Genomic DNA, 26,515 nt, shown 5'->3' on the forward strand with positions numbered 1-26,515 from the left:
AAGAAAAGAAGTGGTGAAGATAGAGATGAAGTAAAAGGTGTGGAAATAAGAATAACAGACAAATGTGAGAGCACGTTACAAGTTAACAAGAGTTAAGGATTATAAGGTTTGCTCTCGACGAAATAAGAATGATAAAAGACATCCAACGACAGATATAGAGTTTAATATTCAATAAATTTCCTTTCTTTATACATAAGATATTAAAATATAAAAGTTTTTATACATTAATTATACGTGTGTGAAGTCATTTTGAGTTAATTGTAAGAAATTCATCGAAAATTATCTTCTCGAGTTGTTGATTCCATACGACTATTAAAGCGTACATTCTCATTGAACGAACTTTTTTAAAAAGAAGAAAAAAAATGAAGAATAAAATTTTCCATTCACCCTTTTGCATCACGGCCATTTTGGATTTCCATTCTATCACACTATTTCTCACTGTATCTATCGAAAATTAATCAATCGAACTTTCTTCGATTCTCTTCCTCGGTATCTCGAACGCCATCTTGAAAATCATCGAAACATCTCTATCTCTCTCTCTCTCTCTCTCGCCACTTCTCATTCCCAATTCCACGTCTCTGAGATCGGCCTCGCCCTCGAATCTCCAATCCGGCCGAATGGTTAAACCGGCATAAACGGATAATAAGCCAGCGGTGTTTGAGCGGAAGCAGGATGGTGGCGGCAGGATGGACAAGAGGACGAGGCGAGGCGAGGCGAGGCGAGGCGTTTGCACGGTCGAACGGATTCGACGGTGTCCTCGTTACACGTGGCAGGGGGGAGGGAGGCGCTCGACGTTAAGTTGCACGTGGCAGGCAGGTATTCGCGATGTACGATATACGTGGCAACGTGGCCGCTTTGGCGAAACAGCAAGGGGTACCGTGTGTACACGCGGGCCAGTGCACACAAACCGGTGACATTTGCGCTGATTAGTTATTCGTACGCGTGCGCCAACACATCCGCAATTAGAGCGGCTCCTGAAATTGGCCGGGTTTTCTCCTCGCCAAGCGATATTCTCTGGCTACATCGAAAGGCATTTCCAATGGTGTTTGGAAACCGTGTACCGATGGATGATACGATTCACGGGGATTAACCAGCCCTCGCTCGGAACGCACAGACGCGTATATACGTGCGTGTGAAGAGTGAGGGGGAGAATACTCGGCTCGTTCATCTTGGATGGTTATGGAAGATGGATGTCGAATGATCGTGTGAATTATTTATAAAATGGAATCGTGCAAGAGTGGAAATGGAGAACACGGGAACATTTGCGTGTTATCCGGGAATGAATTGGGATGAATTTGTTACGAAGTTGTTACGCGGTTCGTATGATTTAACGATGTTATATTATATCGAAGGATTAAACGGAGAGTTTTACGGAACGATGGAAGAATTTCATAGAGTTTTTTATTTTTTCCAAGTTGTTTGGGATATAATTCGGAAGAAATTATTGCATCGCGTTTTTTTCGTGATCGAATATCTAAATCGATGGATGGAATTCGTCCGTGCTTGACGCTCGAGTTTCGGACACGTGTCGGAGATACGTGGCCACAGAGGTTTCAAGGGATGCATTGTTTTCGCGGAGGAAAGTTCGTATTGGTAAAGTTCGCGTTGAGCGATGCTCGACGTTGCATCACGAGCTGGTTGAAGATTATTATCTCTGGTGAAAGTTTTCGATGAGATGCGCGAACCGGGGACGAAGAGGGGACCAAACGCGCAAGATTTTTTGATTAAGATTTTTTGATTTAAGATTCGCTCTGTTTTTTTCGCGTCGTGGATCGATTAATCGATAATACTACGATTTAGTACAGCGCTATCGATTAATTCTATCCAAATTCTAGAATTACGTGAATATTTTGAAGAGAGAAAAGTTTGATAGCAAATTTTATTACGCACACGTGAATATTTATCCTTTGATCGAGATGATTGATGACTGGGTTAGAGGAGGGGGACGATCAATTTTACGAGCTTGAACGAAATTTGTCCAGGCAATTTGAAAAATGTCCATCGTGTCGTCCAAAAACGTTGTAGCCCATTTTTGTAAACACTTTCTCTCTCTCTCTCTCTCTCTCTGTTTCTCTCTTTCTAAAATTAAGAAATCTGTTAAAAATATGAACTCTGAATTTTTTTATAAATCGATTTCTAAAAGATCAGACTCTTTCTCTGTCTCTGATTAATTTTTAATCAAACGAATCTGTTACGATTTAAAAAATTAAATAACAATTCAGATTTCATCAAAATGTCTCTTTTGAAATTCTCAGATCTCTCGAAACTTCTTCCTCACTTTTTCGAGGAAATTTCGAAGAAAAATAGGTGAATCGATCGTATACAAATAAACACGAAGAATCACGATTTTCTCTCTCTCTCTCTCTCTCTTTTTCTTCTCCCTTTTTAATTCTGATACGTTGTATTATATTTGTTTCGAAAGGAATTTAAAAATATTGAGGTATCTTTTTAAAATTTTATATCCTTCCGACGTGATACGATCTTCGCCAAGATTTTAAATAGAACAAAGTAACGCGTTTCGTTTCGTAAAATTAATTATAAAAGATATATTTAATGCGACTTAGTTTCTTCTCGTTTCAGTTTATATCTGAATATTGATATAAGGATAGGAGAAAGATGTCGTGCGATAAAAAGTAAAAAATCTGACGAGCGACAAGATGAAAAATTTCAAGCTATGACAAATATTTTTGATCGAGAAGATAAGAAGTTTGAGAAAAGATAAGATCTTCGATGTCGTGGAACCGTGTAAAATAGAAACAGAGTGCGAAATTTATCTTTTTTATCAAGAGCGTTAAATAGCTTGATAAGATTAATGCAATAATTCAAACGACTTGAATAATGACTTGAATAACCAAAAAAACGAGGGAAAGCGGAACGCGACGAGACAAAAATGGCGACGTTTTATCATCTTCGTCTGTTTCTTTTTTTTCTTCTTTCTTTTTTTTTCCACTTCACCGATAAAAGATTCGGAGAAAATTGGAGAAAGGGGTAATTAAAACGCGACTGGATAAATTATAACTTTCGATTGTGGATGGATTTTCAATTTGGCTCCTGTGGCTAACGGGTGGACGCGGAATTTCCAAGTTGAAAATTAGTTTCCCGTCATGGTGTTGCCACGGTGGCAAATAGGTCAACGTAAATAAAGGATCTGGAACGGTTCGTTACATGTCGAAGATCAACACTGGCCCACGAAAATTGCCCCTCTTTCCTCCTCTCTCCGTTCCCCTTTTAAAAAAACTCGCGAACAAAATATTCTCGGGTAAACAGCAAATAAAAAATACAACGTCTATTAAATTCTTCAATAGAATCAACTTAAGGATTTTTCAGAAATTTCGTTCGCATCTTTGTTGCTGGCAATGGAAGAAGGGACTCATCAATATAGTAATATAGTAATAGTATTTTTCAAGTAAACTAGGAGCTATAGCTATTATATGGAATACGAATTAGAAATAAAAGTTCATTGCAAGTATCGCATTATTTGCCCGAATAGAAAGTAAATATGGCCCAAAACCAATTCTCAAGAATATTCAAAAAATTGGTGCGAAAATTGCTGCTACGTTTCTATATTCATCGAAAATTCGGGGGAGAAATTGGGGGTGGGGTCCCCCGATCGGCAAATAAATCATTACCAACAAGCGGTGGTGATGCGAAATCGCTCGTTTGTCAAACACGCGTGCACACGCACACACGTCCCGCATATTGATTCCCCTTCGAACACGTTTCACAATCGAGCAAACAGACGAGCAAACACGCGCAGCGTAAGGTTGTCCGCGAAAAACCGGAGGATGATTTTCCACCGACCAGCTGGAATATTAATTATAATTACTCCGTTTCATCTTCGATCGATTCACCCTTAAAAAAAAAAAACGAACGGAATCGAAGGATTGGATATTGGATATTGGAATAGGGGGTTGAGACACGAGACCGAAGCGTTACGATGTCGATCGACGTGAAATCGGAATCGTGAATGAATCGGCGAGTTCTCTCTCTCTCTCTCTCTCTCTCTCTCTCTCTCTCTCTCTCTCTCTCTCTCTCTTTCGACGCTCGTTAAACGCGCCCACCATTCCGCTTTCACGCTTCGTTGCGATGGCATAACGCTTCTTCGGTTTACGCTTTACGCTCTTCTCTCCCGTTAATGAGCATATACGATCCCCGTTTCTTCGATTCTTGTTTATACCGGTGAATGAACTTTCTCGTTCCTCTCGCTTCCTCGCCGTGAGATATCGGTAAATATCGGTTATGATGTTTGTCAAAGTATAATTTTAATTTTTCGTATAAAATTGTTGAATATATCTGGAAGATTTTGGAAATTGGAACGGAAAAGAAAAGGAGTAGAATTTTTAAACTTGGACCGTCGATGTAAATTCTGTTTCTAAATATCGGTTATGATGTTGTCAAAGTATAATTTTTCGTATAAAACTGTTGAGCATATCTGAAAGATTTTGGAAATTGGAACGGAAAAGAAAAGGAGTGGAATTTTTAAACTTGGACCATCGATGTAAGATCTGTTTCTAAATATCGGTTATGATGTTGTCAAAGTATAATTTTAATTTTTCGTATAAAATTGTTGGATATATCTGGAAGATTTTGGAAATTGGAAAACGGAAAAGAAAAGGAGTGGAATTTTTAAACTTGGACCGTCGATGTAAGATGTGTTTCTAAATATGGATTATGATGTTGTCAAAGTATAATTTTAATTTTTCGTGTAAAACTGTTGAGCATATCTGGAAGATTTTGGAAATTGGAACGGAAAAGGAAGAGGACTGGAATTTTTGAAAATTGTAAATCATATCTGGAAGATTTTGGAAATTGGAAAAGGAAGAGGAATTTTTGAAAATTGTAAAGTATATCTGGAAGATTTTGGAAATTGGAATGAAAAAGGAAGAGGAGTGGAATTTTTGAACTTGGATCGTCGCGTTCATGGATGATCTCTGTTGATTATTGGAAAAAAGGTAGAGTTAATTCGTTGAAAGAATTAAAAATAAAGTTTGCTTTAAGTAATTACTTACTAAAATGCTTGAATAACGTTTATAGTTATCATAGTTGATCCGTTTTTTCGTACAACCTCGCTCGTTTGGCATTACGATTACATTTGCAAAGCAATTTATTGCAAGTAACTTTATTCAGCTATTAAATTTTCCTCCATCGCCGAGAAAAGCGTTTATCAACGGATGAATCGTTGAGGAGTGATGATCGAAAAGAATGGAAATTAATTTTTTTATTGCCGATCAGAGAAACGAAGCTTGGTTATTTCCAGGATGGATTCGTTTTCGCGAACTTGCACGATCGTCATTTCGACGATAGTTATTGCGAGCAGAGACGAAAGTAAACGAGAGGTAAGAAGGATGAAAGTTGGTTGCGAAAGTTAGCGCATCAACCGTGTGCCCTAACACGTCCACCTAACCGAAACTTTAAAACCTTGATCACCGAGACTTCATCACCCGCTCTTTTTCAAAAAGAACTTTTAACTACCCGGTGATTCCGGGAATCGTGGTTCTATCCCTTCAACTTCTATTTCCAATGACGCTCGATTTATTCCCAACTAAAACAAAGTCAATTATTCCCTCCCTCCCCCTCCCCTTCTATTTTCCCCTCCCTCCTCTCTAAAATTCGTATCTGAAAACATTAAAATTCAAATTCGACTCGGCCGTATTTGAAAAATACGTTGCTCGATCTCTGAGTGGTGAGAACTGATTTTTCCACGATATGTTAATCAACCCTGATTAACATAGAATCAACTCGTTACACCTGGAACACATACATGTACGATATGATACATCAAACAACCGTCTCGTCTCAATTCCGCGAAACAATTATTCCGTGTCAAAATATTTTATACTAGCTAATCAATTCTCTTAATTTTTTCTCATCTCATATTAATCGTTCCAATAGATAAAAGGAATAATAACAGCAATTGCACACCTCGCTTCTCTGTTCTCACATTCGTTTCCAGATAATAGGATTTTCTTACATAATAATTAACATCTTTTTTCCTCTCCTTCTCCTTCTTCCCCTTTTCTTTTCCCACATTCTCAATAACAAAACGTGAGAGAATATTAATTTAGAATATTAAATCATCGGTTCGATGCGATTCCACCCCACAAGTTTCTCGAGTATTTCAACTTTCCTCTCGTTTCCTCTTTCTTTCCAAACCTTTTTATCCCTCGGGTTTCGAATTTCGTTCCCAAACGTGGAAGAAGAAGGAGAAGAAGAAGAAGAAGAAGAAGAAGAAGAAGAAGAAACTCGACGGCACACCCGTTACACAGAAGAGAGCACTGAATTTTAAAGATAGCCATCTACTCGCCTCTCGCCGTGGTCAGTCTTTGGTGGTCAAATATTTGATCCTCTTCTCTCCTCGCTCGTATGGCCGAATCTTCAAGTCGAATGGCCTATTGACTCGAAACGACCCCTCTTGAAAGAAGCGCAGAAAACTTTTGAAAAGAGCCTCGGTGTATATTAACCCCCGCAACGACACTTTGTGCATCGCGAGAATTAGAACGGCGTGGATGGAACGAGCGGAGGAGAGTCTGAATCGCGCTTTAAACGTCTCGTGGAATATTAATCCATCGCGTTCACGGATTAAATAAAAAGAAGAAAGAAAAGATGAATCCTCGAGATTAGATCGATCAGCCGCCGGAATTTATTAAATTTCGAATCGTGGAAAGACGAATCAAATTCGATTCGTTGTAAAAAAGAGACGATTGAAAAGAAGTACAGATTTTTCGTTATTAATTGAATTGAAGAAAGACTGAATCTTGGAACTTTTCTTTTAAAATATTTTCACGGCGATCGTTAAATATTTTATATTTTAATTCATTTGTCGCGCCATGCTCGTATCAAATTAATCAATTTATTAATTTTAATCCCATCAAATTTTCCTTGTTTCGCGTTGATTTACTAAAAATCGAGCGAGTAATTTTATTTTTCCGGTTAAATTAATTTTTACAAAGCGAGAAAGAGGGGGTTAATTACAAAATTTTGCGGAAAGTCAATAAGCGTTGTGTAACCGATACGATGCGGCTTGATTGATCGAATATATATTCTCTCTGTAAAAAAAAAAAAAAAAAAAGAAGGAAACAAAATTCAATTAATCCGTGTTAACCCATTCTCGACACCTTGCGTTACGAGGCCGAACGAATTAAGCTTTTACCCTCCTCCTCCTCCTCATCATCCGGATCCATCCACACTTTAAATAATAAAAACCTTAACGCTGTTCCCCTTACTCGAGAAAATATTGGCAGGAATACATTAGAATAAATTTTTCGATCGGTGAAACCGACGGGGTGAATTAATTCCGAGTATCGGGGAACGTTATCGAGTGTCATTGTGCTAGCTTAACTTGGCTACGTTAAGCAAAGAGGCAAAGATTATGTAGGTAATCGTGTGTCCCGCTCGTTTCCACGCGCACTTGAACACGTCAATATAACGCTTAATTAATTGGATAATTATAAAACGAGAAAGAGAAATGGTCCGATCCGGAGTCGAAACACTTTCGCTGCGTAAAAGTTTCGAATCGTGGAAATGGAAGAGTTTTTTTAAACAACAGAGTTGGGAGTTGTTGCTGGGGAAAATAATTGCATAAAATATTAGAATTCGTCGGGAGGTGGACGATGGGATCGATATTCCGATCAATTCATAATTAAAGCGTTGTCAAACGATGATAAATTATTCGAAAATGGAAGTAAAATTTTAATCTATTTTCGGTCATCGCCGAAATTCCGTCATCTTCGAATTCTTTCAAATTGATAATACTTTATAATTGATGCCAAATTCAGAGATGATACGAAATCTCATTTTTCGTATCATCGTATCAAGGAAACGATGAATTTTTGGTAGAAATCCAGGGGCGAGGATTGATACTTGAATCTGACATGCTTTTGAAAATTTATTATTATTTTTTCACTAGTTTTCGCATCGAAAGCGAAAGTAACACTTGAACAACGCTCGCTCGCGATCCATCCCCCAATATTTGGATCCAATTTATTCGCGTGGGCGACTCTCGACACGTTTTTACTCCCGAATGCATCGACGCCCTAAAATATTAATTTTATAAATGGGATTGCATACGGATGTTTTGCACTTTCCACGAGATTCGTCGCTTTTTCGACACACTTTTTTTTATTTATTTCGTCAATTTTTATTCGCCGTTACATCGAAATTATTTTTTAAAAAATTAGCAACGAGCAAGTTTCGGAAGAGAAGGATCCTGGATGATGGACGATTAAATATTGAACGCGAGATAGTAGAACGTCGGTTAAAATTTCCGATTATAAATCGCGTTAGGGGGAGCGACAGGTGTTTACAGAGGTCTGCGAATATTGTCAGTGGCGGAAGTTGGAACAACGAACGACACGTCGCCCTCCCCCCATCTTCTTCCAAGCTTCCCCCCCTCCCACGATAAAACTTGGATGGTAATCACTTTACGCAGGAAAATCGGCTCTTCCCTCGATAAAAATCGAACGGTGATTGGCCGAGGCGAAGCTACAATATCAAGAAAGTTCTCCTCCTTATTATTTTTTCCCCCTTTTTCTCGTCGGAAAGATTGCGCGAGTGTATGGTCGAACGGGCGCTTGGAAAAATCTAGGAAAATTGCGATTTTCTCGCAACTTGTTTCTTCGCAACTTTACCATGTCGAATCCTTTTTATTTTTATTATTATTATTTTTTTTTTTTTCTAAATCTTTGAAGCAACACGCGCGCGAAGGCAATACAGTTATCTCGACGCTACTTGCGCGTGTTTCTTTTTTTACGTAGCGTTCGATCCAATTTCGTTTCGATCGTTTATAATTTAAAAAGAGTGGATGGGCGCAACAATTAATCGAAACACGCTACTCATCGATGGGGAATAAGTCTCCAAATTGAAATTCCACGCGTTCCTTTTGCTCGGCCTTCTTCTTCTCCTCCTCTTGCCTCCTTCTTATCCTTTCGCCCGAAGAAAAGTGCGCCTTGTTCTCGAGGTAATCGATTCGCAGCGTCACAGAAGAACGGTCGAAATTGCATCCTTTTTCTCTTCGGCCGAGCAGCTTATCCTCGGCAAATTCTCGTTCGTCTCGCAGTTTCGTCGAAATCAATTTCAATTTCTTCGAGCCTGTAGACGCTTAACCGTTCCCAAACGTCGGAATCGATTAATCGCGGCTTCGATCGAAATCGAAATCGCTCGTTACAACGATTGTACCCTTACTCAAATATATTATATACCATCTCGCCAACGTGCTCGTATCATTTCGTAATCACGCGGATTTCGAGTTTTAGAGAGAAAATATTTTCGGATCGGAGTATCGTTCGTGTATTTAATAATCGTTTTTATTTATTGAAGATTCGTCTGGAAAGAATCAAAAGGAACAAATCCGAAAATAAGAAAATTCGATTCTTAAAAGAAACCAGTCCGTTTGACGCTAAACGAGAGATTTTTTTACGTCTGAAACTATAAATCGATCGTCTAAATTGTCTTATAATAAAATTGATAACGTTTAAAATTCAGTCTAAATTCGTGCTAAAAATGACATTAAAATAGATATTTATTTAGTCGTTTAAATTTAGATTATTTCGGTATCGATTTACTTTTACGAAAGTCGGTCGGATGAAAGAGGGAGGAAAAAGAAAAATTTTCAAATCGAGTGCAACCATCGTGAATATAATCTCATCGAGTTGTCATACGGTTGTTGCAATCCCCCGCCATCTTGTCATCTTGCGCTTAATTCGTGGTATCCAATTTGCATTGATCAGTGGCTATGCACCGAGGAGAAGTTACATCGGTTGTTCCCTCTATGCATATTCATAATAAATTTGTGTATCACGTCGCGTTGATAACTTTGCTGGTAATTGATAAGAAGGGAACGTTTTCACTCGAATTCTAATATAAATTTATCGGCTTTTAATTATCGACGTTTAAAAAGGAGAAAGAAAAAAAATTTTGTCGAGATTTTTATCGCCAGATCTTTTTAAAATTTTCTAAATTTTCGAATTCGAAAGAATAAAATTGTGATACATTTATGAGAATTTTCAGTAATATCGTTTGTAATCGTCGAAAGGATCGCGAAGGAATTTAAACTGATTTTGTTCCGATTTTTCTCTCTTTTATGAAGAAACAGAGGTGTTTATCTCTTTTACGTAGTCGTTTTTCTACGATTGTCTAGAACGGAAGACGGATCTTACACGAGATTACATTCGAGGCAGGGCATAATAATTTTCACATAATTATCGAAGAAACGTTCTATTATATATATATATTTTTTTTTTCTTATTGCTGTAATCGAGGTGAATAACGATAAACGACGATTTTTATTACACGTTGTATCAAAATAATAGTCTTGGAAGTGTTTCGTAACATCATAATCGTCTTGTTGTTGAATTTTTGATCAATCCTCACTTTATTTGCCTCTAACAAATCAAAGCTTAATCGCATAATTTCCAAAAGAGAAGGAAAAATACGATCGTGAAAGATAAGAATCGAGATAAGAAGAAAGTCGAATTCTCTTATCGCGAGAATAAAACGATAAGAAATCAGTACATAATTTCCATGATGCGATTGTTAGAAAGGAAATAAATCAAGCAACAATCTCCTGTCTCTTGGTAAATAACGATCTTAATCGTTGTCACGTGATTTTGCACGTTTGATGAAAAAAAAAATATATAATCTTTTGACGATGATTACGTTTATCGACGAATTGAAGCGAGATGGAATTTCAATGATAAAAAAAAAAAAAAAAAAAAAAAAAAAAAGAAAGAAAGAACGAAGCGGATTATTATTATTCAATCGCAGAAAGGAAAAAGGAAGAGGAAAAAGTGGATCGCTTTATCGATTGATTTTTCGAACAGAGGCGAACATAATTATTCCGTGTTAAGGTAGAGGAGAGAATGGAAGGGTGGAGAAGATAAAGGGTAGAATTCTCCGTCGAAATATGATGAATGGGTGATCCATATGCATGAGGAGATGCGCCTCGCCAAAGGAATTCTATTCGATGGCCGCCACTTTTGTGTTTCGTCCCTCGATCGCGATGAACGAAATGACAGTCTTTTGCCTTTCCCCAATTTCATCCCTTTGCCGGATTAACCCTTCGAGGACAGGAGAAGAGGGGGATTTGACGGGGGGATCAAGGAGAGATAAGATTAGATCTTCTTTTTCGAAGTTGTTGCTCGCAACAAGTGTCCCCCCTCCCCTTCTCAATTTCTTCCTTCCCTCCAACTTTTCTTCCATCGATAAAATAAAAAATTCCATCGACTCGATTGGCGAAGAGTTTCGAAAATTCTCGATTTTAGCGGACGAAGAAAGGAGGAGGAAAGGATTAAATTTTAATTAATATTTGAATCAAAAAAAAAAAAAAAGAAGTGCCAATATTTTTAAACTTGTTAAATCGAAAGGGAAAAAAAGAAAATGTCAAAAATAGTTGGAAGTAGGGATTGAATAATTTACATGACGGGGGATGTACGGGGGTATCCCGGGCCATCGGTCTCTAATGTATACCACGATATCGGTAAGGCATGCATAATGTATATTGTGCACTTACCAGATCTGGACCGCATCGAGGAGAAATATTATCGGCACGGGAATATCAATGCGGCGAGGTAAGGATGTCTCTTCCTTTTTATCCGAATTCGATTCCGTGACACACGTTCCGCGACCCAACAACGCGAAGAATACAAATCGTCTAAATAATAAAAACCACACTCTTCCCACTCACCCCGCTCAACTTCCCCCGGGCAACCAACCTTTTTAACGTCGCTGCAGAAAACGTCCATCAACTTCTATCCTATCTACGATGGAAGGATCGGTCGATTTTTCCTTTCGATCGTTCGATCGAAAATAAGAAGATGTAAGAAATTTCTTTCTTCCTTATATCCAAGTACACATCTTGGAAAAGGCAATCCACGGATTTTTGCCTTTTTTTTTTTTTTTTTCTTTCTTTTTTCGTTCAAGCTCCTCAAGTTTCACGATTCTTAAGCATTTCCTCTAAAAATCTCTCCAAACATTTCTTAATTTTCTATTTCCTCCCTCCACTTTTTTACCTTTACATCTTTGAGGACAACAAATCGGAGCGCGGGACAAACAATCGAAGGCAAGGATGGAGGTTTTCGAAAGTTCTGATCGCGAGCGTCTAACAGCCGTCGCGAGAGAGAGAGAGAGAGAGAGAGAGGATGTCTGGAGCGGAAGTTTGAAACGCACGGTGCACTCGAGGCGCATAAATTTGCACACACAGCCTCGTTAGAATCGCGCGCGACCGCGCGCTCTCTCGTTGAATCGCGGCCTCTAAAACAAACAACCGGCATATTTGCCCAGGAGAATTGCTGATGTCCCGTGAAATACGCGTCTTTGTCTCTCTCTCTCTCTCTCTCTCTCTCTCTCTCTTTCTTCGTTTTGTTCGAACGATAAATCTTTTGCCACGGGGAGGAGAGGAGAGGGAATCCACGCATCCACGCGCCTTATCTTCTTCCCATGCTACTAACTTTAATTCGACACGAGTGTGTGTGTGTGTAATAAAAGCTGTACGACTCGTGTTTCGTAGCGTATGGGATAGAGGAGGATGTTCGACAACCGATAAACGCTTGGACTGGTTTCCTTTACGGACGTGTGAACCGGTTCATTGATTCGTTTGCGAACCTTCTTCGTGACCTCGTTTCCTCCCATTTTCCTATTCTCTTCGAGGGAATGGATGGCGAAAGTTTTTGAAACTAACGTTGAAAAATCGATACGAATTCGAAGTGTATTATGAAGAGAGAAATGATAAAATCTCGATGTGTAAAGTTTCTCCATAAAGATGAAACGAGACGAGTAATATCAATATAGTAAGGATACTTTGAAAAATTATAATGTATCGCTGTTGAAATTCTTAATCCCTGCTCGAGAAGGATTTTAATAGAAAGAAATCGAGGTACGTGTAAATTGGAAGAAATCGTACGTCGAAAGTCCGATAGATGTCAGGAGCATCTTTATTCGTCAAGCCTGGAGCAATAAGAGGAAAAGAGGAGATTGGAGAAGCCGACCTCCGAGATGGGTTATTTCTCGAAGGGTTAACTCGCGGCAAAGTGTGCACGCGCGCTTTGAAGGATCGCGTCGAGCTCGTTTCGTATGTACGATGGCACACCGCCTTTGAGAGACCGAGTCAAGACGGGGAGGGGGGCGCTCCTTCGAGTGGCGCTGCCCTTCTTAAGGCTCCACCCTTAATGCACGACCGGCTTATTTATAATTTATAACGCATAACCCGACGACCGCGATGGATTCGAGAGTAGTTTTGGTCCGGCCAAACGTTTCCATTGCTTTCCTAACTACGAAAGCTTTGAGAAAACGCCAGATTTGCTCGCTAATTAATGAGCTCTCCGCCCCGGTTAATTTGGTAAATATTGATTCGTTCGGGTAACTAATTCAACCCGATATTTAATTCATAGTCGGATTGCGACCCCCTCTGTTCTCATCTTAAACAGGCTGCGGTGTATAACTCATTAACCGAATATTACATTGTATTAACGTTGTAATTTTGTTAAATCGCATTAATCCGCGAGGCATCGTTACAATTTCACATTGGATTTTCGACCGTTTTGAATTATTGCGCGGTGTGGATATCGATGAAATTGGAAACCCTTTCGACGCTGATTCGTGACGATGATCGCACACTTTCTTGCGCGATTCTTCGACTCTTTCGACTCGTATCGATAATGCACAACGTAGAATAGAAAGCAAAATTAATTCGATTAAATCGAATCTATGTTCCTCGAATTTATTGCAAATTATCTTTTTTTTTTTTTTTTGATGAATATGATTTTTATGAATATCTTCTTTGATCGAATTTCTTTCGAGATTATTGTACGATTCTTAACTGGAAAAAGAAGAAAATCGTCTAATAGAATTTTTTGGAAGAGATTGAATACTTATCTTCTTTGAAAATATGTTGGATTTACAGCGGAATAAAACAAAAGGCAAAAAGTATTCGAGTATTGTAAATTCTTTCGAGATTATTTGGATAATCTTTGAGGATAAACTTTCTAATTGAAGAAAAAATGATCGTCGAGTAAAAATCAATAAAAACTCGACTCGAGTCCTCCATTGATCGATATTATTATTCGAAAATGATGGCGCAAGGGAGATTGGCGAGCTACGAGCGAGCCAGATAAAAGAAATCTGTGTAATTGAAGTTGCCGGATGAGTTTGCGGCTCCTCTTCTCGTGAACGTGTTCGAAACCTGTTCGACGACGTGCCACGGCTATGGCGACCCTATGAATAACAAATGAACGCCACCTTCGTGGCTCTCCGCACACTCTCGCCCATCTCTCTTTCCTCCAACTTGCACCGCCTCGTGCCCTCCTTCTTCCTCCACATCACCTGGATGAGCCACGTTAAAAAATTCAGTGGTAAGTGCTGCCCATTAACTATCCTCCGTGCTTTATAGTTTCTTCAACTTCTTTTTTCTCCCTTCCCTCTTCTTCTTCTTCTTCTTCTTCTTCTTCTTTCCATCGAAACACCCGTTTCAATTTTCGATGGTTTATTTATACGGAGTTTCGTTCCTTTCTTCGACTCTCCATAAATGGCTTTCTCTCTTTCTTTTTCTCTCCGTTTTAAATAACAATTCCTTTCTTGCACCCTGTTCTTCACCATCTCCGTGGTTACGATACCACGAAAGATTTATATCGTAATATCCCTCCCCCTTGTTACGAACTATTAATTATCGTAATTGCGGTTCTTCGGGGAAATTAACACAGAATTATACCTTCATCGTAGCAATTATCGGAGCATTCAATCCTCTAATTAGAATACTCGAAAATAATCGCGATTTCAATCACTTCTCCAATTCTACTTATATTATTGAAAACAACCATCGATCGAATTTCCCCCTCCCCTCATCTTCCTCTCTAACACACCAGATATAAATAAATGAAAGAATAAATTTGGAATCTCGCGTAAACTCGAGGTTTACACATCGCTCCATCATCATCATCGCTCAAACTTAGCGAAGCGCCTGGAGAGAAACTTTCGAACGAAAACGCTCATCCAGCCTCGCAAACTCTGAGAAACCGAAATCCTCATCCCCCTCTCGATAACCATCGACGGCCCGCGGAACCGGAAATCCATCTTCTCTCGATTCGCGAGATTCATCTCGATTCGCGATGGAATCGAGAAATTCCTCGGATGTCCGGCTTCTCTCTCTCTCTCTCTCGAGTCAAGCTTTTAAGTCCTTTCGATGGAGTTAGAGAGAGGGAGAGNAGAGAGAGAGAGAGAGAGAGAGAGAGAGAGAGAGAGAGAGAGAGGGGACGAGGGTTGAGATTAGTTGGGTCGTCGCATGTTTTCCGAACTCGATCTACGAGGGATGTGGAGGATATTCGGTTGTTTGTTGTTCGGTTTGCGCGCATTCCAAGATTGTTACTCGACTTCCGCTCGTCGGGGAAACAGAGCTAATCAGACAATCCCCCTAATCAGGCCGGGCTCGTTTCGTGCCGGCTCAAAGACGGACTCCTCTTCGAATTTAATAATTTACTAATCATTTGTTATATTCTCGCTTTGGATATTTTTATCAGTTTTATCCAATATCTTCTCCTTCGTTTCATGCTGGCTCAAAGATGGACCCGTCTTCGAATTTAATAATTTACTAATCATTTGTTGTAGTCTCGCTTTGGATATTTTTATCAGTTTGGAACGTTTTATCCAATATCTTTTCCTTCGTTTCATGCTGGCTCAAAGATGGACCCGTCTTCGAATTTAATAATTTACTAATCATTTGTTGCATTCTCGCTTTGGATATTTTTACCAGTGCCTCGTTTGGAACGTTTTATCGAATATCTTTTCCTTCGTTTCATGCTGGCTCAAAGACGGACTCGTCTTCGAATTTAATGATTTAATAATTTATTGTATTCTCGCTGGATTTTCTCGCTTTGAATATTGTTTTTTGTTAGTAAAAACAATGTGTCTTGTTTTATCCAATATCTTTTTATTTTTTTAAAATAGGAAGTGATTTAGGTTGTATTTATTTTTTATGGAAAAAGAAAATTTTTAAATAGAATTCTATTCTCTTGTGAAGTATATATATTGTGACATATATATTTTTCAAATGATTCTAAAAGTCAAAAAATTGCAATTGATGGAAAAGTTACTATTTATTTTTGGTTCTTATATTGAGATAAATGTTGTCGAAGTATCCAAAGCAAACCAATACAACGTTACAGTTTTAATAAACGGTATTTTGGTTTCATAATAGTTTGCTTCTTGTTCAGAGACGTCTTTCGATTGATAAGATCCATCAAGGGTCAAGGTTGGCTCGATTAATACTAATTGCGAGTTTTGCTTACCTCTTCGGATAAAGTATAAATAGAACGAGAAACAAGAAACGTTTGATTGGATTTCTTCTAAATATAATCATGCCTTTTACCATTCTCCAAGTTTCAATGTTCCTATTAATTCAATGTCGATTGTTTTACGACTCTTCGATACTTTTTCTTTCTTTTTTCTTTCTTTTTTTTTTTTTTTTTTACGAAAAAAGAAGCCAAACAGACAGTCGATAATTATTTATTCCGATAAAAGTGCAAACTGTCGTTGGAAACTTTTTTCCAGACCAGTGGAGAGAAACCGAAGCTTCCGGGAAGTTTCCCAATTTTTGTCCTCATCGTGTGTTAAAATAAAAGAAGAGGAAAAAAAGCAATCGTCTCTAATTATATTGCCAGAGATATTACCAGAGAATATTAAACTGTTCGACTTTATTTGCATGTTTCATTCCACCATATCCATGATGTGATTATCCATTTTTTCATGTAACAATCCTTTCATCCATTGCGCAAACACGCAATTTGATCGTTCGAAGTGTTTATTTTAATTCGAAGCTTCGATTTTTAAGTATAAAATTTTTTCAAAAGATTAGAATAAGTATTTTTTTTTTTTTTTTTTTCTAGAAAAATGTCAGCAGAAAAAGATTTTAAATTCCCTACGAAATATATTGAAATTTCTAAATTTAAATTTCAACGAGCCGCTGCTTGAATACAATTTTCGGGAAAAACATGATAAATTCCTATACGCGAAGGTATATTTCCTTTGCCGATATCGAAATTTGTAACCTTCAATTTCGTCGATACGCGTTTATCAGAAGGTTAAAAACCGCTGTTTCGATGCAATTTTCGGGAAACATAAATTCCTGTGTACACGCGAAACACATATTTCCCTCAATAATATACGAAAATTCCAAATTTCAACCAAACCACGTTCGTTATTAAAAAGTCGAAGATCGCTGTTCCGATACAATTTTCGAAACGCGTAAATTTTTTCCTGTAAACTGTTACAGCAAAAAAAAAAATAAATAAATAAATAAAATAAAATATTATACGAACGAACAACATACATATTTTCCTCCTTTTTTTTTTTTTTCCTTTTTTTTTTCATCGATACCGAAATTTTTAAATTTTCAACCATACGAGATTTATTAGAATTCATCATTGATCGAAGTAAATCCGCTGGAATTCGATACAATTTTCGAAAGACGTTCCCCGTCACGGATCACGAGTAGTAGTAGATCGCGATCGTCTAAACTAAACAAGAAAGTTAATTAATAGCACGGGGAGGGGGGAGGGATAGATATAGTTCGATTTCCAGATGGAATATCGTTTTCATAAAACGATACCGGGACATCCCGGGTTAGTTATATGGATTCACGTCCACAGGCAAGACGTAATCAGTCAGTGTATATGAAAGCGTGACCTAAGCCTTCGTTACTGCACGTGCATGCGCCATGAAATTGCATTAGTGATCACTGCATATTGAGGCGGACTGTGTGCATTCTGACCTGTGCACACAGGGAAGCGCGACACGGGTGTGTACCCACGTACACGTACCCCCGTGTACACTTGCACTCGAATTGTACGAAACCCCAACTAGATATACACGGTGTGCCTACTTTAACGATCTCATCAATTGTCGGCACGGCCAATATGTGCAGTGGCTGTCTGCCCTCCTCCCTTTATCGATTTTCGCACCTCTCTCCGCCAAAAATCATCAGGCGACCGATGCCTTTCCTTTTTTTTTTTTTTTTTTTTTTTATACGCGCGCCATTGGAAATTGGTTTACTGGGTTATAAGGGGAATAATCAACAGCGTTGAAAAATACGAGATTTTTTTTTTTTTAGACGTTGTTATCTTCGTTTTCCTTCTTCTTTTTTTTTTTTGAAAATTCTTCTTTGAAAATTTGAAATCTCAGAGAATGTCTTTCTTTCTTCTTTTCTTTTCTTTTTTTTTTTCTTAAAGCTTCGAGGATCTTAGAATATTATTATTTTCGCCGTTCTTCCTTTCTTTTCTTTTCTTTCCTTTTCTCTTAAAGAAAGCTTTGAAATCTTGGAAGATACATGTAATAACAAGATCATGGTTTTGGGAAATTTTTGATAGAAGTTGCTGCGAAGATCGTCGTGAGACGAATATTCATTCGTCGTATTGTCTTTGAGGGGACTAAGGGTTAACATTCGTTTGAAAGATAAATTAAAATTAATCCTCCGTAACGAGTGAACGCGATTCACTCGTTCCCGATATCCGATTATCAAAGACGCCTACGGGATAATTCGAATTCGTTGCAAGAATCCTCTCCCCCTCCCCCTTGCCCGTTCAATCGTATTATAAATTAAAGCCTCGTCTAGACGCGGGGATCGCCTGGGGGATAATTGGAAACAGAGAATCTCTGGAGAATGTTAAGACGATTCCTCGTCCGACCCGCGTCTCTTACCAAATTATCCGCGAGTACGTATACACACCTGCCAACTTGACGTGCTTCGCGGTTTCTCGATCAGGATCTCGTGCATTTGAGGTTGATTTAACCACGTTCCGACCAATCCCTACAATCTGCCTTCTCATATATCTAATATATGAAAAATGCGCGACAGTATTGAGAATAATTTTTTTTTTTACAAAACGAAATAAAATAACGAGGAGATCAATTTATTTTATTTTAAAATCGGCGACCTGTTTGAACCACCTGGATGCAATCCAGATGGTGGTTAATCGATCGAAAGTTTTATCTTTCGGGTAATATCGAGACGCCTCTTTCTCGAATTCGCAGAACAGGATGCTTTTCGTTATTTGGCAAAACGTTCAAATTTGTACAACGTCACCAATTACGCTCGCAATTTTGATCGTTTGCTAAAAACCTTCCAATATAAACCGGGAAAGGTTTTCAAAGAGGAGAAGAGGAGAATTACATACTATGGCGATTCCATCGTGTTTTGACAGCACTGTGACGAGCACAGCGCGGTATCAATTTGTCCGGTAATCCGACGCTTTGGCCCGGCCCACGGTGGTTAATCCAAGGCAATATACACGAATGCATATTGAACGCGTCCACGAGTGGTGGAGGCACACGCGTGGATTAGACGCAACATCAGTCTGAGGGAGGGAGGGATTTATTTGGAAGAAAAGAAAATCAAAACGTGTCTCGACGTCTATTGCTACTGGTTCGTTCTTCCTTCCTTCCTTCCTTCCTTCTTTTCTTCCTTTCTTCCTTCCTTTCTTTCTTCCTTCGTTTCTTCTTTCCTTCTTTCCTTTCTTCCTTCCTTTCTTTCTTCTTTCCTTCCTTTCTTTTTTCCTTCCTTTCTTTTTTCCTTCCTTCCTTCCTTCTTTTCTTCCTTTTTTCCTTCCTTTTTTCCTTTCTTCCTTCCTTCCTTTCTTTCTTTCTTTCTTCGTTTCTTCTTTCCTTCTTTCCTTTCTTCCTTCCTTTCTTCCTTTCTTTTTTTCTTCCTTTCTTCCTTCTTTTCTTCCTTTCTTCCTTCTTTCCTTCCTTTCTTCCTTCTTTCCTTCCTTCCTTTCTTCCTTTTTTCTTCCTTCGTTTCTTTTTTCTTTCTTTTCTTTCTTCCTTCCTTTTTTCCTTCCTTCCTTCTTTTTTTCCTTCCTTCCTTTCTTCCTTTTTTTTCTTCCTTCCTTCTTTCCTTCTTTTCTTTTTTCCTTCCTTCCTTCCTTCTTTCCTTTCTTTCTTTCTTCCTTTCTTTCTCTTTTTTTCCTTCCTTTCTTCCTTCCTTGGCGCGTTTCGTCACGCGACGTGGCTCGATCGTTCGACATCCATCTCTTTTTTTTTCTTCCCTTTTTCGTTCCTTTTTATTTGCAACGTTGTAACCCCATTCAAAGAACCGATTTCCTTCCTTTCTTCGTGTTTCATCGGGCAGAACTCTTTTATCGCTCGGCGATAACTATTTCCCTTGTCGTGAAACGAAAGAACGTCGTGGAACGGCCACAAATGCACAATCAAATTACACGCTCATGCCGGTTTAATGTACCGTTCCCACACGCCAGTCCCAGTTCGCAAGATTACGTTAATTAGCCTATGCAAAGCCAAATTGCTTCCGTGTCTCGCTCGCGGGAGAATTATTCACGGAAGGGAAAAAAAAGGAAAAGAGGAAGAGGAAGAGGAAGAAGAAGAAGAGGAAAAGGAAAAAGAAATGGACGAAATCGACGATGACGAATTTCCACGAACGAAAGGAAGAATTAATCACCGATTTTTCTCTCGTTGTCGGATCGTTGGATTCGAAGAAGAAAAAGATGATGACGACGACGATGACGACGACGACGACATTACGTGGACGTGAATCATAAAACGTCGTCGTTGATATGTCGTTCGTGCTCTTTGTTATTTATGAAACGGCGCATGACGTTGGTCCTTGGAATTAATGGCAAACGAGTGGACAATGGAGATTAGCATGGCTGAGGTCGTTTCGAGAGATCGGTGTGTCCAAGTCCGCCTAAAGTCAACCGGTCCTCTGTTCTCTCTTCTCCTCTGTTCATCAATCTTCTTCGTTTACGGTCTCAAGGAGGCTAATTTTATGTCCCCTTCCGTTTTGTCCCCCCGATGAATCGAGAAGAGATTTTTTTTTTTTTTTTTTTTTTTTTTCTTTTAAAGAATTCAAATTAATTCTCCGTAAATATTCGGAGGAATGACAAGAATGAAATTAGATTGACAGGTGTACTGTGCTATGTAAATTGAACTCGTTCATATTTATGAAAGGAGGGAAATTGATTCGGAATAACTCTTTGATCGGGGGAGTACGGTATATAGGCATGGTAATATATGCGAGGAGGGAAGGTTTGAGGCAATTAATTCACCCACCTTCAAACACCTCTAAAGTTGGTTAATTAAGGTGTCGCGAGATCCACGCCCTTCTCGCCTCTCTCTCTCTCTCTCTCTCTCTCTCTCTCTCTCTCTCTCTTTCTCTCTTTCTCTCGAGTCGATTCACCTCGAAGAAGATTCTCGAGATTCGCTTCCTTCGGATCAAGAAGGAGAAGCCCTTCCTTCTCCTTCGCCAGAGCCTCTCTCGTCAATCCTTTCCGTCGCTTCTCGTCAATATAATGCTTGCGAATGTAATTACGCAACGACACAATGCGATATTACGTTTCCAATTGTGTGGAAACATCGCATCAAGGGGGTAAGAAAATAATGGAGGATAATTTTTATAAATAATTCCTGTTAACCGAGATCGGGTTCGAAAAAAAGTGGGTCGAATTACCGACCGTTTCCAACGTAATCTTTCCTCGCTTCAAAGACCCAGATACATTGTTATGAATAAATGAATCCACGTATTGTGTGCCGTTGGGAAAGTTTCGAGGCGAAACGGGCGGGAGGAAGAGAGAGAGAGAGAGAGAGAGAGAGAGAGAAGGAAAAGGAAGAAAAAAAAGAAAAACACGTTGCGTAATTGTGGCGCAACGAATTGTGCATTGAAAAAAACGAGGGGGGATGGGGAAAGACGCGCGGGATGATTAAAGCTGCAATTAGCCCGCTGATTAATTTTAATAGATCGGCTCACGGCCGACCGTGATGGCTGATAAAGTTTTCAGGAAAAACAACTTTTACGAGCGTCCCTGAACCTCGTTATTGCGCCGCGGATTCCTGGAAAATTTACGTGGCGAATGCCACTGAATTCGTTGTTGTTACGTATGGGATTCCGGGAATATTTTCCGCGCTCATTGCTCGCCCCCCCCCCCCAACTCCCTTTCCAACTGTTTTATCGCGATTCAATTCAATGTCAAACGGAAACGTATATGGGAAAATATATTTGGGGACGAGTGAGAAACGATGCGGCGAACGAAAATGTGGAAAATGTATTTTATCGGGTGTGAAATGATTTTGGACTTTGTATCTGTAAATTTGAGAAGAAAAGATTTCTTTTTCACGTATTTTGTGACAGAGTTTGCCGATTGGCGATCATTTAATTCCTATTCCGCGGAGAATATGGAGAACGGGGAATTGAGATTTATGAAATAATTTTTCGTTGTATCAGAAATGATTCTTTCTTCTAAAGGATAGTTTTATTCGCAAATTCTGAAAACACGAAAGCAAATAAATTGAGATTTCGAAAATATGGAATAAATATTTTATAGGGGTAAGAAATAATTTTGAATTTGTATATTGTAGATTGTGGTTTCTTTTCAACATATTTGTTTAAGGCGATGATTGTTCAATTTCTGTGAGCATGAGAGGGGAATTGAGATTTCGAAATAATTTTAAATTTGTATCGAAAAGAAATTGTGGTTGAAGGGTAGTTTCATCGATTAAAATTATCGATTAAGGTAGTACTATGATGGAAGAAGATGGAAAAATTGAAAGATTGTAAAAATAAAAATAAAAATTTTGAAATCTCAAAAATGTAAAATGTATTTTATCGTGCGTAGAATAATTCGACGTATCGAAAAATGAAAAGAATCGTTGGAAGATTTTTTTCTTTTTTTTTTTCCCCCCCCCTAGAGAATAACTTCTATGAAATTTTGTCCAGATTTTCGTGGTAATACCTCCTCGAATACGGAGAAAAAGACCGATTGAGATTTTCCACTTTCGAGTTGGGAAAGTCGAGGCTGTCAGATGTTTTCGACGTAAATCGTGTTCATTCGGAGCAACTGATTTCAATATCGCGGGCAACTTTATCGGGGCTTGTGACGAGAGGGAATTTTCGTGACCTGATTCTTCGACGTGGCCAAGAAATTAATGAAAATTATTTGATTTCCTCGATTAAAAATAGCAACGGAACACATCGAATTCTTGAGAATTTATTCCAATCGGTTTATCGCTCGAACGATTTAAATTTTAACAGATCTTTATTTTCATTCAAAGAAAATCACAACGAATATTGATCTCTATGATGTTGGAAAACTTACGGATCGATCTCCTCAATCCGGAAAAAAGCATCGAAAGCATTCCTTCATAAGTCGAATCACTCGATCCCGATTCTCGAGATAATTCGCCAAGATTGAACGCGATCGCAAGTGTTCAAGTCGAGCGACGAGTCGCCCATTCTCAGGTGATTTCCCTTCTCTCGAAAGGTTAAAAGGGGAGGAAAAAAGCGGCGAGGTATTTTCCGCTGATCAACCATTTCACCGTGAGACAACCTCCTCTCCTTTGTCCCCCTTCCTCTCAATACCGCGGAACGAAAGGAAATCTCGAAAGCGTTAAAAGCAGCGGAAACAATACCTATATAAACGCTACAGCCTATGCAAATAAGAATTGAGTAACGGCCGCTGTAAAAGTCCATTCCCCGTGGATAAAGGATCCGACAGTTCTCACTCGTCGAACTGAAAGTATGGAAGAAAGGGAAAGAAAAAAAGTTGCGAAAGGGGGTGAAATATCTACCAGTTTCGGTGGAAATCTTATGAAACGTTATGGTAGACACGTGTCACGCATACGCGAGGTGAAAGCTGAAGACGAAGCACCCCTTTAACGTACCCCTCCATGGGAAACACCGTTCACGGGATGGCCTCCATAGAGTGTAAGAGGTCAGACTCGTCGAGAGAGGGCTTCCAACGGTGTTTTCAAAAGGTCTTCGAAATCTTCTTTTAGAATTTATATCTCTTCTCGTAAAGAAAAATTCTACTCTACTCTTTTATCTTTACTCTATGGTCGATTGAAGTTTTTTCTTTTTTTCTTTTCGAGATTATTATCATTCACAAGAGTGTCTTGTTCGTTTTGTTTCAGGAAGAACAGTTCGACGTTGGAGAGATTCCACCTGCAAATCTCGAGGATAGAACTGTATCCGGAGAGGTCGAAGTACGTGGACCAATTGTTGCACGAAATCGCGACGAGGCCTATAGTTCACGTCGGTGAGTGAGCCTTGCTTCATCGATAATCTTTTCTCGTTCTCGAGGTAAATGAATGTCGAGAATCAGTAGTAGAAACGGATAGTCGTTGATCAACCTTGGAAGAAAGGAGGGAGGGGAAGAAGAAGCGTACGATATTAATCGAGATTCTTTGAACATACCGGCATCCTCGAACTTCTTCCATCAGGACAATGCTACACGATCGAGTACACGCTGTAATATAAATTTTCGAGCGACAGTGCACGCAAATCGTGCCTGGAATTTTTCCTTTAAGGGAAATAATAAATGGTGAAACGGCAGCGTCCCGTACGTGGACGTTTATTAAATTTTACCTCGGTCAAAATATAAATTGACGTCTTTCCTCTGCCTGTTTGTGTGGCTCGATGGCAACGAAATTTATCAGGGAGGGATTCTGTTTAATTGTAGTAGTTGCCTTCCCAATCCTAACTCGACTCGAAAAATTTCTAATCTGATTTTATTGTAAAGTATTTTGACAAGAACGTCAGTGGATAGATATATCCCGATTCTATCTTCTTTTTCTTTAAAAATGGTCGTATTATGTCTCGTTGGAAACGTGAATTCTATCACTCGAAAGATTATAAATAGGAAGAGAATGTGTGTTCGAGAAATTTAAAGAAATGAATCCGAACGAACTTTATTCAAGATCACTCGGTGTTCGTTTGAAAAGAAAGAAGAAGGAATAATATTTAAAATCACAATAAGGCTGTTCGATCAAAGGCTGATTGTCTCTTGTCCGCGATATCAATTATCGCATCATACTCGATGAACAAAGCGTGTTGTACGCACGGCCGATGCTCGCGAGGGAAGGGATTAACGAAGCCGTCGCAACGAATGAAACGTGAAAGAGCAGATAGATAGATGGATAGATAGAAAGAGAGAGAGAGAGAGAGAAGAGATTAGACGAGCCGATATAAAATTAATCTGAAAACGGCGGCGCAATAATCTTCTCTGTTGGAAATTAATTCCTCTGCGCTGGCCCATGAAGCCGGACAATTAACCGGTGTTATTGTGACCGTGGCTTTGTGCTTAGTAATTGCTACTACGTGGTTCATTGACTAACAATGCCATCGCCCGATCCATTCGGGGGAGAAGGGGGGAGGCAAGCGGGAGGATGAAAAGATCGCTCTTCCCGCCGACTTTTCCGAGCGTAACGCTTTAAAATTAGAGTTTTACGCTCGATTTCCGCCCTCTCGTATCCACTCTCCTCTCCTCCCCTCCCCATTATTTATATTCGCGTCATTTTCCCTCTTCCTCCCGGTATCTCTCTCTATCCACATCTCTCCCTTGTCTTACCCGACAATTCCTTCTCGATTTCTTCGAATCGAGCCTCTCCTTTCCTCGTTCGTTTGCAACAAATTCTTTCGAATTTCTTGACCTCGTTGATCGTTTGATCGAGAGCGGGATAAAAGCGGAGATTCAAAGGAGAACTCGATACGCTTGTCGTTAGGTACAACAACAGGCCGATTGGCGAGAAACTGGAGGGATCGATGGATGTAATTTTGATAGGGTTCGATAGGTTGTCGAACGAATCGAGGGAGCCGATGGGAGGAGGGGAAGTTGAATGAAGTGGCGAGCGGTGTCGACGGGGATGTAATTATTAAGCGGTATCGAGCCGCTCGGGGAAATTAGATCCGGAGATCTATGGAAGGAACGGGCACAAAGACAAAGGATCCCACTTCCAAAGACGATGATTAAATTATGGGGAAGTCGCGGATATCCTCGTTTCGATGAAAAATATATATATAATTTCATGATATTTCGAGATACGTTGGATTTTCATTGACCAGTTTCATCGCATACGAGAGAAATTAAAGGGAATTGTAACGTTGATTCGAATGATCGATCGATTGACAGTCGATAAACGTAAACGCACGCACGTAGAGTTTTACTTTACACGCTCTGCCAAACCTTTTCCAAACTTCTTTCTCTCTCTCTCTCTCTTTCTCTCTCTCGAAAAAGACGACCTTTGAACTTTAGAACCGAGTTCAAGGTAGGAGGGTATACACCATCCAGTCGAGTTCGAAAATCGATGTGTATCCGTAGGTGTGTAAAGCCATTCGGTTCACGAGAAGTTAACCTTCGAAATATTCCACGAACTATTTTAATCGCGTAACGAGTTTAATAAACTATGCAACAAAGGTCTTTTTCATTCCGTCCCGTTGCGTAATCGTTTCAATTTTAATTGCACACGAGCGTCAATACCGTTCGACTGCTCGACTGCAGATGTCACGTTTCATCGCGCGGCGTCGATAATTGCAAAATGTAAAAATTGACGAATTAATATCGCGATGCTTCGTGTGATAAGCCAGCTTCGAAGGAGAATAATTGGCAAATTGATTTTTTCTTCTTTCTTTCTTTCTTTTTTTTTTTTTTTATTTGTCGAGTAGACAGAACGGGTTTAAGCTGACAAGGTCTAAGTAGTTGAAGTCGATAATTTCAGCGACGCGACAGCAGTCGACGATTAATTGTCCTGC

The 26,515-nt window shown here is 39.2% G+C and overlaps 1 protein-coding gene across 1 annotated transcript in view; it reads left to right on the top strand.

Moving 5' to 3' along the window:
* The window catches only part of LOC122711264 (extracellular serine/threonine protein CG31145), a 59,218-nt gene that overhangs the window by 15,191 nt on the left and 17,512 nt on the right, over positions 1 to 26,515 (top strand). The window contains exon 2 of the mRNA XM_043929846.1: positions 23,899 to 24,023. Coding sequence (XP_043785781.1) covers positions 23,899 to 24,023 — 125 coding nt within the window. The remainder of the gene's footprint in view (positions 1 to 23,898; positions 24,024 to 26,515) is intronic.

This window comes from Apis laboriosa, unplaced genomic scaffold (genome assembly GCF_014066325.1).
Source record: "Apis laboriosa isolate Shangri-la unplaced genomic scaffold, ASM1406632v1 scaffold16_cov148, whole genome shotgun sequence".
Classification (NCBI taxonomy): domain Eukaryota; kingdom Metazoa; phylum Arthropoda; class Insecta; order Hymenoptera; family Apidae; genus Apis; species Apis laboriosa.